At 41.8% G+C, this 15611-nt stretch overlaps 1 protein-coding gene across 3 annotated transcripts in view; it reads right to left on the reverse strand.

The window, feature by feature from the left end:
* The window catches only part of LOC132815304 (adenosine deaminase-like), a 63599-nt gene that overhangs the window by 16889 nt on the left and 31099 nt on the right, over window positions 1-15611 (reverse strand). For all 3 annotated transcript variants that reach the window (XM_060824151.1, XM_060824150.1, XM_060824149.1), the window contains 3 exons: window positions 5006-5121; window positions 3197-3321; window positions 279-350 (listed from right to left, as the gene is read on the reverse strand). In XM_060824151.1, coding sequence (XP_060680134.1) covers window positions 279-350; window positions 3197-3321; window positions 5006-5121 — 313 coding nt within the window. The remainder of the gene's footprint in view (window positions 1-278; window positions 351-3196; window positions 3322-5005; window positions 5122-15611) is intronic.

Raw genomic sequence — 15611 nt, forward strand, 5'->3', positions numbered from 1 at the left:
TCATTATACTTTTGACACATTTATACTTTCATTCTGCAAGAGGCAAAAGTTCGAACAAAAAGAAGATCCATTTTTCACAATGAGATCACAATTTTTTTGTGTGGATCAAGTCACCGTTCCTCTTTGTAAGTACCTTTCAGTGAGGGCATGGCAATAAACCTCACCAAAATTTAACTACAGAAAGAATTCACCTTTGATTAACACAAGATTTTGTCTTTTGACGAATCACAAAATATGATCAACATGACCAAGCATAAATCCTTTGCCAACTACCTTACCTCACGCACCCCTGATGCAGGTCCAGCTTCCCCAGCATGAACTGTACGATGGATCCCACATTTCACAGCCATCTGAAGGGAGATTCAAAATCACATGAAATTATTTGTCCCCATATTATGATTTTCTGTTCTGATGGTACTGATTTATATTTGGTTTCAGAGGCACTGAGCCCGTCCAGCATGTCTTTAATCATAAACCCAGACATCCTCAGTGATATACAGACACCACATGTCTGTTTCCACCTATTATCGACTGGATTTTACAAGAAGACACAGCCCTTCCCCCGCTCTTCCCCAACACTGAACGGGAAAAGTCAGTCTTGAGCCAATCAACTTAAAATCTGGCTGCCCTATGTCTGAGGGCAGCTTCAGATTGAGACTTCGACCTGCATCTGGGAGAAAGCCTTACAATAGAGAGCTGCTAACTGCTGGACAGTCTGTGTTTTTCATTCAATCATGGGATCTGGGTATCACTGACCCGGCCACTATTTAGTGCCCATGCCTAAATGCCCTTCACAAGGTGGTGATGAACTGTCTTCATGACCCACTGCAGTCCGTGTGGTGTGGGGTTACCTGCACAATCCTGTTGGGGAGGGAATTCTAGGATTCTGACGTAGGGTTTCGTAAAACAAAGGGTTTTGTGATTCATACATGAAAGAAATGAAACTATCACTGTATTCTAACAGATGAAAGGCTTAACAAACAATCAATTTTTCAATGTATAATTTCAGTTACATCACTCTGCAAATTTTTGCTATAAATTCTGTGTTACGATCGAGCCCTCTACAATCACCTGATGAAGGAGCGTCGCTCCGAAAGCTAGTGTGCTTCCAATTAAACCTGTTGGACTATAACCTGGTGTTCTGCGATTTTTAACAAGGAACAGAGATGTATTTCCACATTAGGATGGTGAGTGCCTTGGAGGGAATTGCAGACTTCCTTGGAGGAGTTAGGAGGCAGGTTACCCACCGTGGAATTCCTAATCTCTGACCTACTCCTTTAGCCACAGTATTTATATAATTTGTCCAGTTCAGTTTCTGATCAATGGCCACCCCAGAATATTAATATTGGGAGGTCCAGTCATGGCAATTTCATTGAATGGCAAGGAACAAAGGTTAGATTCTCTCCTGTTGGCAATGCTCAGGGTCTAGCATTTGTGTGGTGCAAATGTTTATTGCCCTTTGTCAGCTACCTTTTGGAGATCTTCCAGGTTTTCCATTTGACCATGGACTTATTCAGTTTCTGGGGAGTTGTGAATGGTGCTGATATTGTGCAACCATCGATAAACATCCCAACTTTTGACCCTTTTTGATGGAGGGAAGGTCATTGATGAAGCAGTTGAAGGTGAATGGGCTAGGTCACTACCCTGAGGTACTGCTGTAGTACCTGGCCTGGAGCTGAGATGTCTGACCTCCAACAACCACAAGCACCTTCCTTTGTACCATATATAATTGGTCAGAAGCTCTGTAGTTCCAACAACAGCAGGATCAAGTAGCAGCCACAGTCAGGACAACAGGAAGTCCCAAAGATGGAGAAGGTTGAAGACTCGCCTTATCTTCACATGGGATGCGGAAACGGGCTTCCTAATGGATCCCAAAAGGGTGGGAATGACGGATCAGGTTTTACAGACATGGGTAAGACACAAAGGTATACATTTGCGTACTTTGCCTTTAAGAGAGTTCACCTTTTAAGGTTACTATATGCTGTGTCACAAGAAATGTGAAAGGATGGTCATTAGTGTATGAAGCAATGTTTCCACTGCCTGAACCTGATGGGAAGAACCTTGCAACTTGGCAGGATTCACATCAAGACTTTTCGAAGCCTGTTGCATGATGGGCACTCTCACTATCATGTTGGCATAGCTCTTGCCACCAGCTATATAATAACCAGCTGAGGGACAAGAAATAAAGGCAGACTAACTCAGGGTGGAAGCAACCCAGGCAATGCCATTTTGGCTTGGCTAGCCATGAACAACTAATCAACTCTGATTCCAGTCAATATAAACCCAAATTAACATTTGCCAGCAGTCCCACAACTAACTTTTCTTACTGACTGTCACAAAGTCCACTTTGTCTACAGTGCAAAAATAAAAGCCAAAACAAAATAAACATCACAAATTGCTCAGCTAAATCATACTATATTTTGTACATATTTTACCAATCACACTCATACGTTCCACTTGCACCTGTCTTCCATGTCACTTTGTCTGCCTCTTATGGACAGAAACTATTGTCATTGGTGAAAGGTTTGAGAAGTAGAGGACACTCGTTTTGTAGCTATTGAGAAAAGAATCCAAAGGCTGCATGAAAAAAAACCTTTGGGACATAGTGAGTCATGATCTGCGCCCCACGGTCTGAAAGGGTTGTGGAGGCAATTACAACGGTAACTTTCAGAGGCATTTGGATAAGACCTGAAGTGCTTCACCTGATCATTTCCAAATTGTTTCTATCAGGGCCGCAGGTACATTTATAAGGAAATTCTTTTTCACCACATTTGTTTTGTCCTGGTGAATAATGATAAAGAAATTCACCAAAGAAGGTACACTCTTAATTAAGTAGCAAGCACTTATTGGTAATTGCTACCAATATAACAACCAAATTACTGGCTAAAGCCTAATCAATACTTCCTTCAAGTATTGAAAGTTTTAAGATTCCTCAAGGGTTTAAGGATGTACTTACTATTTTTCTTCTCTATTTTAAGGTAATAAGGGTGGTGTATAATGTACAAACAATATATTTCTTCACTTTTCACACCTCCTTACACGGAATAGAATTCTTAATAGATGAAAGCAAATAACAAATGCTAAATACTCACATATATACTGTAACTATAAGTTAAATTGAGATGTGAGATCATTGTGTGGTAGTTAAGGAAATTTGAATGTGGAGTATAATGTATAATCTGTACACATATCCAACCTCATAAGCTTGGACATGGCCTGGATGGGATTCAGCGTCCATCAGTTCATCTCCTGCTAGATCAATTCCCACAACACCAGCATCTCGATACTTCTGACAAAGCTCAACAATTTCAAGAGACCATGCTGAAGAGACAGAAAAAGAAAATTAAGTTCGACATAGCTAACCATTGTTTTCCCCAGTGCTGAGTGCTAAGGAGGCATGCAACATGCCAATTTCACAACGAGTCACTAAGCCAAGGGTATGCATAATGTGCAGCTGCTGCTGTATTGGTTAAAGGACCTGTGACCCTAGTTGCTGTCTGATCAGGCAGCAGGTTGGCTCAGTGGTTAGCACTGCTGCGCCAAAGTGCCAAGGACCTGGGTTCAATTTCACCATGGGCAACTGTTTGTATGTTCTCCCTGTATCAGTGTGGGTTTCCTCTGGGTGATCTAGTTTCCTCTCACAGTCCAAAGCTGTGCTGGTTAGGTGGATTAGGAATGGGAAAAGCGTGGTTATAGGGTAGGGAGATGGGTTTGGTTGGAATGCTCTTGAAATGGGCCTCCTTCCACACTGTAGGGATTCAATGAAATGAACACTGGCTTCCCTCACTGGTTAAATAAAGGTCGTGACCTTGTATAGGATTATTTGCAGAAAATGACCTGACAGCATTTGATTTGATCATGCTTGGCAAAATATGACAAGGACACTTAGGAAAATAAACATATTGTGGGAGGAAAAGACTCCTTAAATATTTGCATCCTCAATAAAGTTGAAACCCTGCAAATTGTTGACAACCAGTTTCAACATCTACACAAACTCTTGAGATTATCATCATAGATGTTAGTCTTCAGGCAGTTTAATTCCCTTCACAAGATATGAAGTAACAGTTAATTGCATTGGACATGGCATGAGTCCCACCAATATTATGACTGTAGTATTGAAAGTAAATGTAATCATCAACCACAGGCTCGTTTCTGCTTATAACAGTGATATTAGCAGTTATTTACTTTGTCATTTATATGGACATTAGGCAAAATACATTTAGGCTGTTAGAAAGGAGGCAGGAATATACTAACTTTCCAATGCAGGCTGCTGATTACAGAGAGTAGGAGATAGTGAGCACTGCAGATGCTGGAGATCAGAGTCGAGAGTGTGGGGCTCGAAAGGCACAGCAGGTCAGACAGCATCCGAGGAGCAGGAGAATCGATGTTTCGGGCATAAGGCCTTCATCAGGAATTTCCTAATGAAGGACTTATGCCCAAAATGTCGATTCTCCTGCTCCTCGGATGCTGCCTGACCTGCTGTGCTTTTCCAACACGCATTCTCAACTCTGATTAGGATGAGTGACCTGCAGTCTTGCCCCATCAAGTTCCTGCCGGTTGGGTAACAGGAAGGCACAGCACAATTTGAATTCTTTCGAACCAGTAACCAGTGAATGATATTTAGTTTTCTGTAATTGATGTGAAACTTTCATACCGAAGGTGAATTCAATCTTCTTTGAATGGCTAACTCAAAAGAGTTCAAGACAAAATTAGCAGTGACCTGAAGCACACATTTGAATAACTGCAATCTTCCCCATTGCTAAATTTCTTAGTATTGCACCCACTTAATGCTGAGGGAATAGATGCATAGTATTCCAGATACTTGAACAACTATTGAAACTGCAATTGCATAGTCATACAAATATCTGAGCAAACATCTGATAAGCAATACAATGTCATTTATTGTCAGTTACAGAACCACACTTTAAAAACTTTAAAACTACAAAAAATAACTATTAAACATCACTAAAAATGCCATGATCTAAATTGTCGAAAAGAAAATTACCTTCCATGTGACGTATGCAACAGAGAATTGATCTCACTTTAATGCCGAAGTCACATTGCCCTCTCTGAAAGCCCTGATTAACCAGATGAACAACTTCATCTGGGCTTATATCACCTCTAGGAAACAAAATTTGATATTTAAATTGAACATGATTGAAACTACTCTTTTTACAACTTAAAAAGTTATTTTCAAACTATTGTTACATTATAACAAGGATGGGGTTTGATGCCCTGAAGAAGGGTTATGCCCGAAACATTGACTCTCTTGCTGCCTGACTTGCCGTGCTTTTTCCAATGCTACACTTTATCAACTTTGATGCCCTGAAGCAGAACTCTGCCTGATTCTGATGAAGCCCAAAATGATTATATGTAGTATACACCACAAACAGACCATCTAGTCCAATTGGGCTGTGCTGGTGTTTATACTTTGTACCAATATCTTCCCATTTCAACTACGTTTCCACAGCCTTTCACCTTATCTATTTTTTGTCTTTTCTCACAGGAGTTTACCTAGCCTCCTTCTAAAAGTTCTAATTTATTTCTCTCACCCCTTTAATGTGTTGATAAGTCCCACATTCTAAGCACTCTGAGTACAAAATGTTTTCCTTATTTGACTATTGGATTTATTTGGATCTGCATATATTTATGGCCCATAAGTCTTATACAAATAAAATCATTTGCTTTACAACCACTCTGCAATCTAACTCAATCATTCTGATGAAGGGCTTCTGCTCAAAACGTCGATTTTCCTGCTCCTGCCTCTCCTTCTGTGCTTTTTCAGCACCACTCTAATCTTGACTCTGAGCTCCAGCATCTGTAGGCCTCACTTTCACCTTAAATGTAATTCTGTCAGGCCACATCTAAGTATTCTCCCTTCTGCTAGAACAGGTTCCAAACTGTTCAGTCTTTCCCAAATCCTTTATTTTACTTCCTCTAGAGCTTTTTTTTTATGTCTTGGACATCAAAGTAATCTTATTGAAAGTATAAATTTATGAGGTTCCTGACAAGGTAAATGTTGGCAGAATATCTCAGCTCATAGGGGAATCTAGGACGAAGGGATAACATTTAAAAGTGGAGGATTTCCCATTTAAAACAGAAATGAGAAGGATTTTCTTTTCACAGAGGTCATCACACTTTGGAAATCTTCCTCAGAGGGTGATGGATGCTGGTAAACCAATATATTCAAGACTGAGTTACACAGACTTTTGACTGACAAGTGAGTAAAATGAGGACTGCAGATGCTGGAGACCAGAGTCAAAAGGTGCGGTGCAGTTCAGGCAGCATCCGAGAAGCAGGAAAGTCATATTCTTGAATAGAGTAATGGGAGGCAGGCAGAAAAGTGCCATTAAGGCCACAGTAAGGTCAGTCATGATCTCAACAGAGGGTGGAGCAAGCTTATGAAGGCAAATGGAACTCCTGTTAATATTTCTTATCATCTCCTGAAGTGGGCCGTTCAGTTTATCAACACCTTCAGAAGACAAGTGTCAATGAGCAATGAATTTTAGGTTTATCAGCAACACCCATATTCTGAAAATGAATTTTTAACATACACCGGTGGGTGAGACTCTTACAGTTCAAGTGTATAACATAGCCGTATGTTTACCACAGGGACTTCATCTTTGTGAAGCTTAAAATGTCTGCTTATACGTTGTGTACCTCATGGTAAAGCTCACATGAGTTCAACAGAGTTCTGTACACTATTACAGTTCAATCTACTACTGCTCCAAAAAAAAGCAAGCATTATCACATTCATTTTTACTAACCCAATGTTCCAGGATACAAATAGAACATAGAACATAGGACACAGAACATTACAGCGCAGTACAGGGCCTTCAGCCCTCGATGTTGCGCAGCCCTGTCATACTAATCTGAAGCCCATCCCACCTACACTATTCCATGTATGTCCATATGCCTGTCCAATGACAACTTAAATGCACTTAAACTTGGTGAATCTACTACCGTTGCAGGCAAAGCATTCCATACCCTTACTACTCTCTGAGTAAAGAAACTACTTCTGATATCTGTCTTATACCTATCTCCCCTCACTTTAAAGCTGTGTCCCCTCGTGTTTGCCGACCCCATACTTGGAAAAAGGCTCTCCCTGTCCACTCTATCTAACCCTCTGATTATCTTGTATGCCTCTATTAAGTCACCTCTCAACCTTATTCTCTCTAACGAGAACAGCCTCAAGGCCCTCAGCCTTCCCTTGTAAGACATTCCTTCCATACCAGGCAACATCCTAGTAAATCTCCTCTGCACCCTTTCCAAAGCTTCCACATCCTTCTTATAATGCGGTGACCGGAACTGTACACAATACTCCGAGTATGGCCATACCAGAGCTTTGTACAGCAGCAGCATAACCTCATGGTTCCTGAACTCAATCCCTCTATTAATAAAAGCTAAAGCACTGCATGTCTTCTTAACAACCCTCTCAATCTGGGTGGGAACTTTCAGCGATCTGTGTACATGGACACCGAGATCTCTCTGCTCATCTGCACTCCCAAGAATCTTACCATTAGCCCAGTACTTTGTATTCCAATTACTCCATCCAAAGTGTATCACCTCACACTTGTCCACATTAAACTCCATTTGCCACCTCTCAGCCCAGCTCTGCATCCTATCTATGTCTCTCTGCAATCTACTACATCCTTCGTCACTATCCACAACTCCACCGACCTTAGTGTCATCCGCAAATTTACTAACCCAGCCTTCTAAGCCCTCATCCAGGTCATTTATAAAAATGCCGAACAGCAGTGGACCCAACACTGACCCTTGCGATACGCCGCTAGTAACTGGATACCAAGATGAACATGTTCCATAAACTACAACCCTCTGTTTTCTTTCAGCAAGCCAATTACTGATCCAAACCACTATGTCTCCCACAATTCCATTCCTCCACATTCTGTATGATAGCCCACTGTAGGAAACCTTATCGAACGCCTTGCTGAAATCCATATACACCACATCAACCAGTTTACTCTCATCTACCTGTTTGGTCACTTTGTCAAAAAACTCAATAAGATTCATTAGGCACGACCAACCCTTCACAAAACTGTGCTGACTGTCCCTGATCAGATTATTCTTTTCTAGACGGTTATAAATCTTAAATCTTATGACCTTTTCCAATACTTTACCAACACTGGTCTGTAATTACTAGGGTTTTGTCTACTACTTTTTTGAACAAGGGAACCACATTTGCTATCCTCCAGTCCTCAGGCATTATTCCTGTAGACAGTGATGATTTGAAGATCAATGCCAAAGGCTCGGCAATCTCTTCCCTTGCTTCCCAGAGGATCCTGGGATAGATCCCATCTGGCCCAGGGGACTTGTCTATTTCCACACTCTGCAGTGTTTCTAATACCTCTTCCTTGTGAACCTCAATCTCTTCTAGTCTAGATGCAAGTATCTCTGTATCGTCCTTGCCAACATTCTCATTTTCTATAGTGAACACTGTCAAAAAATATTTATTTAGCGCTTCCCCTAACTCCTCTGACTCCACACACAACTTCCCACTATTATCTTTGATTAGCCCTAATTTAGCCCTCATCATTCTTTTATTCCTGACATAAGTATAGAAAGCCATAGGGTTTGCCCTGATCCTATCCACCAACAACTTCTCATGTCTCCTCCTGGCTCTTCTGAGCTCTCTTTTTAGGTCGTTCTTGACTTCCTTGTAACCCTCAAGCGCCATAACTAAGTTTTCACATTTTGTCCTAACATAAGTCTTCTTCTTCTTCTTGACCAGGGATTCCACTTCCTTAGTAAACCACGGCTCACGCGTTCTATATCTTCCTCCCTGCCTGACAGGTACATACTTATCTAGGACACACAGGAGCTTTTCCTTGAATAAGCTCCACATTTTTAATATGCTCATCCCCTGCAGTTTCCTTCCCCATTCTACGCTTCCTAAATCTTTCCTAATTGCATCGTAATTTCCCTTCCCCCAGCTGTAACTCTTGCTTGGTGGAGTACACCTATCCCTTTCCATCACTAAAGTAAACCTGACAGAATTGTGATCGCTGTCTCCAAAGTGCTCACCTACTTCCAAATCTAACACCTGGCCAGGCTCGTTACCCAGTACTAAATCTAAAGTGGCTTCGCCTCTTGTAGGTCTGTCTACATACTGTGTCAGGAAGCCCTCCTGCACACACTGGACAAAAACTGACCCATCTATAGTACTCGTACTGTAGTGATCCCAGTGCTACAGAAAGGGTAGAAAGGGAAGCAGGAGAGAGGGGGAGTGGCGTTTTTGATAAGGGATGATATTACTGCTGTGCTGAGGGAGGATATTCCTGGAAATACATTGAGGGAAGTTATTTGGGTGGAACTGAGAAATAAGAAAGGGATGATCACCACATTGGGATTGTATTATAGACACCTTAATAGTCAGAGGGAAATTGAGAAACAGATTTATCAGGAGATTTCAGTTATCTGTAAGAATAAAAGAGTGGTTATGGTAGGGAATTTTAACTTTCCAAACATAGACTGGGACTGCCATAGTGTTAAGGGTTTAGATGGAGAGGAATTTGTTAAGAGTGTACAAGAAAATTTTCTGATTCAATAACTGAATGTACCGAATAGAGAAAGTGCAAAACTTGACCTACTCTTGGGAAAAAAGGCAGGGCAGGTGACTGAGGTGTCAGTGGGGCCAGTGACCATAATTCTATTAGTTTTAAAATAGTGATGGAAAAAGATAGAGCAGATCCAAAAGTTGAATTTCTAAATTGGAGAAAGGCCAATTTTGACAGTATTAGGCAAGAACTTTCAAAAGCTGACTGGGGGCAGATGTTCGCAGGTAAAGGGACGGCTGGAAAATGGGAAGTCTTCAGAAATCAGATAACAAGAATCCAGAGAAAGTATATTCCTGTTCAGGTGAAAGGAAAGGCCAGTAGGTGTAGGAAATGCCGAATGATGAAAGAAATTGAGGGTTTGGTGAATAAAAAGGAAGCAAAGATCAGCAAGGCAGCCTTTGTGTGGAGCCGGACGAGATGGGGGATACACTTAGCAAATATTTTGCATCAGTGTTTACTGTGGAGAAGGACATGGAAGGTATAGAATGTGGGAAAATAGATGGTAACATCTTGAAAAATATCCATATTACAAAGGAGGAAGTGCTGGATGTCTTGAAACATATAAAGGTGGATAAATCCCCAGGACATGACAAGGTGCACCCTTGAACTCTCTAGTAAGCCAGGGAAGTGAATGCTGGGCCCCTTGCTGAGATATTTGTATCACTGATTGTCACAGGTGAGGTGTTGTAAGACTTGAGGTTGGCTAACGTGGTACAACTGTTTAAGAAAGGTGATAAGGACAAGCCAGGGAACTATAGACCAGTGAGCCTGAAGTTGGTGTTGGGCAAGTTGTTGGAGGGAATCCTGAGGGACAGGAAAGGCAAGGACTGATTAGGGATAGTCAACATGGTTTTGTGCGTGGTAAATCATGTCTCATGAACTTGTTGAGTTTTTTTGAAGACATAACAAAGTGGATTAATGAGGACAGAGCAGGGGATGTGATCTATATGGACTTCAGTAAGGCATTCAACAAGGTTCCCCTTGTGACACTGGTTAGCAAGGTTAGATCTCATGGAATACAGAGAGAACTAGTCATTTGGAAACAGAACTGGTTTGAAAGTAGAAGACCCCGGGTGGTGGTGGAGGGCTGTTTTCAGGCAGGAGGCCTGTGACCAGTGGGTTGCCACAATGATCGGTGCTGGGTCCACTACTTTTCGTCATTTATATCAATGATTTGGATGTGAACATAGAAGGTATAGTTAGTAAGTTTGCATATGACATCAAAATTGGAGGAATAATGGATAGCAAAGAAGGTTTCTTCAGATTACAATGGGATCTTGATCAGATGGGCCAATGGTTTAAGGAGTGCCAGATGGAGTTTAATTCTGATAAATGCGAGACATTTTGGGAAAGCGACTTCAAGCTCTGGATTCTCCCACCCCAGAGAAAAGACTTTGTCTATTTACCCTATATCCTTTATGATTTTACAAGCCTCTATAAGGTCATCCCTCAGCCTCCAACGCTCCAGGGAAAACAGCCTATTCAACCTCTCCCTGTAGCTCAAATCCTCCAATCCTGGCAACATCCTTATAAATCCTTTCTGAACCCTTTCAAGTTTCACTGCATCCTTCTGATAGAAAGGAGACCAGAATTGCATGCAATATTCCAAAAGTGGACTAACCAACATCCTGTACAGTGCAACATGACTTCCCAACTCCTGTACTCCATACTCTGACCAATAAAGGAAAGCGTACCAACCGCCTTCTTCACTATCCTATCTCCACTTTCCTGCGACTCCACTTTCAAGTGCTATGAACCTGCAGTCCAAGATCTCTTTGTTCAGCAACACTCCCTAGGACCGTAGCATTAAGTGTATAAGTCCTGCCAGTATTTGCTGAATTATAAAAGAGACCTAAGGGGCAACATTTTTATTAAAGCACTGCATGTGGAAACAGGCCCAACAATCCACACTGACCCTTTGAAGAGTAACCGACCCCAACCCATACCCCATTATCACCTGATGAATGCACCTAAGCTACACACCCTCGAACACTATGGGCAATTTAGCACAGCCAATTCACCCAACCTGCACATCTTTGGACTACGGAAGGAAACTGGAGCTCCCAGAGGAAACCCAAACAGACATGGGGAGAATGTGCAAACTCCACACAGACAGACAAGGTGGAATTGAACCTGGGTTCCTGGTGCTGTGATGTAGTAATGCTAACCACTAAACCACAATGCCATGTAGAGTGTGGTGCATGTATGGAATGAGCTGCCAGAGGAAGTGGTAGGGGCTGGCACAATTACAACATTTAAAAGGCATCTAGATAGGGATATGAATAGAAAGAGTTTAGAGGAATATGGGCCGGGTTGGGATTGGATTAGGTTGGGATATCTAGTCGGCATGGACAAGTTGAACCAAAGGGTCTGTTTCCGTGCTGTACATATCTATTACTTTATGACTCTATAAGTACAATTACTGTTCTCAAGCCTTAGCAGTTGGTTATTTCCAACAGTTTCTGTTGAAGCATTTCTCACATGATCTGTTAAATCTTGCTGGTCTTTCGATAGTACACGTATATGTTCTTGTTGTTGCTGTTCATCTGGATGATGCTGTTTTTGCCAGTGTGGTTCATTCCTGTGTCATTTGTTGTTCCTGTTGCAGCAGTTGCCTGTTTCTGTAGCTGGGTTGCTGTGGAACTCTGAGTCGAATGGTTGATGTGCAATTTGTGGGCTGGTGTGTTTACTGCTCCAGATCAGCTGGCTGCAACTGAGGAGCAGCCTCTGCAATTGGGCACATGTGCCTGCGAATGCGATGGTCATTAATGTTCACTGTGTACCATCAAGGTGACCACTGCTCCAGGTTGTCCCTTGGGAGGGGTTGGCTTTTGTTGAGAACATTGAATGATTTTGCACACTGGCAGGCTCTCCAATACTCAACTCTGGCAATGGTTTATCATCTTTTCAAAGTGAAGTTTGGCTTTCTGACATTTCCTCTTGATTTCTTCACTGATACGTGTTACCACTTCTGGCTTCCATTTCTTTTTCGCTATTGGAAGAGTAGCTGCATGTGCCATGACATTAGCTTATTGATCTACTTTCCATGCCTCCAGTAGGGGTATTTCCACAATGGGGAATTGCCTTGTATACACCTGAGCAGGATTTGTTTGATTTCTTCACGATTTCCTATGCAATTTTCATTGCCATCTCTGGCATGCCATTTGACTGGGGAGAGTGTGGAGATGATGTATATTGTTGTATTTCCTAGTCTTTCATTATGCAACCGAGTTCTTCATTCAAAAATTAAGGGTTACTGTCACTCCTGACAATGTTGGGTACGCCATCATGGTAGTTATGGAAGTCAACTAGTTTCCCTCCCAGTGGTCAGCATTGTAGGCCATTGGAACAAGCTAATCAGCTGCTGGAATAGAGATCTACTCCCAGCTTCATCCATGTTCTATCTGAGATGTTGTGTGTCATCTCTAGCTCTGTAACTTGCTTAGGTTGCCACTGATTACAAGCGGTGTATTGCCTGGAGTCCTTGAAGTTGTTGACCACGTTTGACCATTGGAGCACATTTATTGCCTTCCTTACACTTGATTAAATTCATTAGTAGCTTGAATGGATGCAGTTCTGCACCTTTCCTTTTTTTAGGATCATTAGTCTAAATCCTTTGTACAATCTTCCATCTTGGGCTGTCAATTCATCTCTATCTGCAGAAAATGCTCTTCAAGAAACAAGTGTCTCCTTGGTGCTCTCTGGCCATCCTTTTATCACCAATTCTCTCAACAGTTGCAGATTTGTATTTTGTTGGATGGTTTGAGCAAGCTGCTTGTCTGTTACATTCAGTGTCTCTGAGGGGTAGATGACTTTTGGAGCACAGCTGCTTCACATTGAATCTGGAAGATTTTACTCACTGTTGAAGCACGTCTCTAACATGCTTCTACTTCCCTTGCTTGTCTGTCACCTGATAGTGATACATCTGTAACCAGAAAACATTGTTTGCAGTAACTTTGGAACAGATAGCATGAGGAAAATGCTTTGAAGAACCTTCTGGTCTACTCAAGTGTCATTTTGTCTTTTCATTATATGTATTGATGAAAATGTTTACAAATGAAGGCAGTGGCGAGATATTCTTTCTTCATCTGCACATAATATAGTCCTGTTTGTGTTAGCACCCTTGATGAAGAACTAATTGGGTTCACTTTGCTGCACTTATGTTGCTCCAAGTCATCATCTGTTGATGTCACACTGCAGAGTTTCTTCATCATTTATGCTGCACCATTTCAGAATTGGCATTCTTGTAACTCGTTGCTGGATTTTAATGGAATGCTGTTTTTATACCACTCACATTTTTAGCTGAGTTGGCATAATGGTTCGCAATCCACCAACAAATTGGGTAAATAGTTGATAATCCAATCAATCATTGCACTGATCTCTTGTCTGTTCATGATTTTTCAGATCAGGGCAAAGAAATTTTGCAGCTAGTACATGGCCTATATACTTGACTTTGAACATCTTTAATTGTATTTTTTTTTCCTTGATCAAATTCACCTGGCAAGTTCTGTCAAATAGTCACACTAAACTTTTACCCTGATCAACAACATCTTCTTCTATTGTGTCTGCATCCATTAACTAGCAGATCACTCATTGTTACTTTCAGTAGAGGAGGATCACGAACTGTCTCATGTTATCTGTGCTGATCGTCTTCTGAAGCAGTGGTAATGCCAAGCAGCATACATATTTCTCCTGAAGGACATCCAGAATACAGTGAGAAAACATTGCTTTCACTGTTCCTCACTGGAAGTGGTGAGCAGGGGAGTGGGGGAGAGGGATGGGGCAAGCAGAATAGGACAATAGAATGAGTGAGGGTGGTGAGTGTCACTGGCACTAGCATTGTCAACTTCCTCTGTCAATACACTGGCAAGAAACACTCCATTGTTGAATACAGTGATCAGCCTGAAAAGCTGTAAGGTGCCGAACTGAATGATGAGATACTGTTCATTGAGCTTACAATGTGCTCCACAAAACACTGAGGAGAGAGAGGCCCAAGTTGGAGTGAGGAGGAGAATTAAGACGACATGTGCTGGCAACCTAACAGGGTCAGCTGATTGGCTTTCCTGGATAGTGAGAACCTTGGCAAGGCTTCAGTTCATAAATGTGGTCAGTCAGGGGTGTCTGAGTCTCCACCCTGCACCATCCCCCTTGAGCACACAGCCAAACTCCTAACCACCTCCAAACTCACCCAGGAGTGGCATGAAATTCTTCCCATTGTTTTACTTGGAGGGATTGTTTGTGCTCCTGGAAAAAGGGAGGGATTCACCCAGGTCATTTACAAAAAAGACTAGGTGAAATTGAGAACTGCAGATGCTGGAGATCAGAGTCTAGATTAGAGTGGTGCTTGAAAAGGACAGCAGGTCAGGCAACTTCCAAGGAGAAGGAAAATCGACGTTTCGGACAAAAGCCCTTCATCAGGAATTGTGAAGCCCTTCCTGATGAAGGGCTTTTGCCCAAAACATTGATTTTCCTGCTCCTCGGATGCTGCTTGACTTGCTGTGCTTTTCCAGCACCACTCTAATCTTGACTATTTACATAAAAAACAACTCCTTCAGAATGTTAAAAAAAAACTGTGGCATCATATTGAAGGTGGTGTAGATGGCAGAGGATAAACGGCTGAATGTAAAGGCTGCTGTTGTAGATGGTGAGGGCAAGGGGGTAGCCAAAACTATAATATGAACATAAAACACTAGGTAGAACACTGTGTTCTATGTTCATATTGACGTTTCGGCATCAATAGAAGGAAGCAATGAGAGCGGAAATGTAAGCAATGAGATAGACATAGTCAAAGAACATGTTAGCCACAATGCAATGGAAACCTTGGTTAAGGAGAAAGGAACGCATATCAGCTTCAAGTCCACTAACTCCAACAACTATCTGCTACACTACTACTCTCCAATTTCATGCAAGGAATCTTTCCAATCCTCCTTGTTCCATCAGTTCTGTCAAAATCAACTTCCAAACCAGTGATACAGATTTGCCTTCCTTTATTCTCAAAATGAGTGCAGTAACTGTTGGGAACAATTCAATTATTCT

This window comes from Hemiscyllium ocellatum, chromosome 4 (assembly GCF_020745735.1).
Source record: "Hemiscyllium ocellatum isolate sHemOce1 chromosome 4, sHemOce1.pat.X.cur, whole genome shotgun sequence".
In the NCBI taxonomy this organism is placed as follows: domain Eukaryota; kingdom Metazoa; phylum Chordata; class Chondrichthyes; order Orectolobiformes; family Hemiscylliidae; genus Hemiscyllium; species Hemiscyllium ocellatum.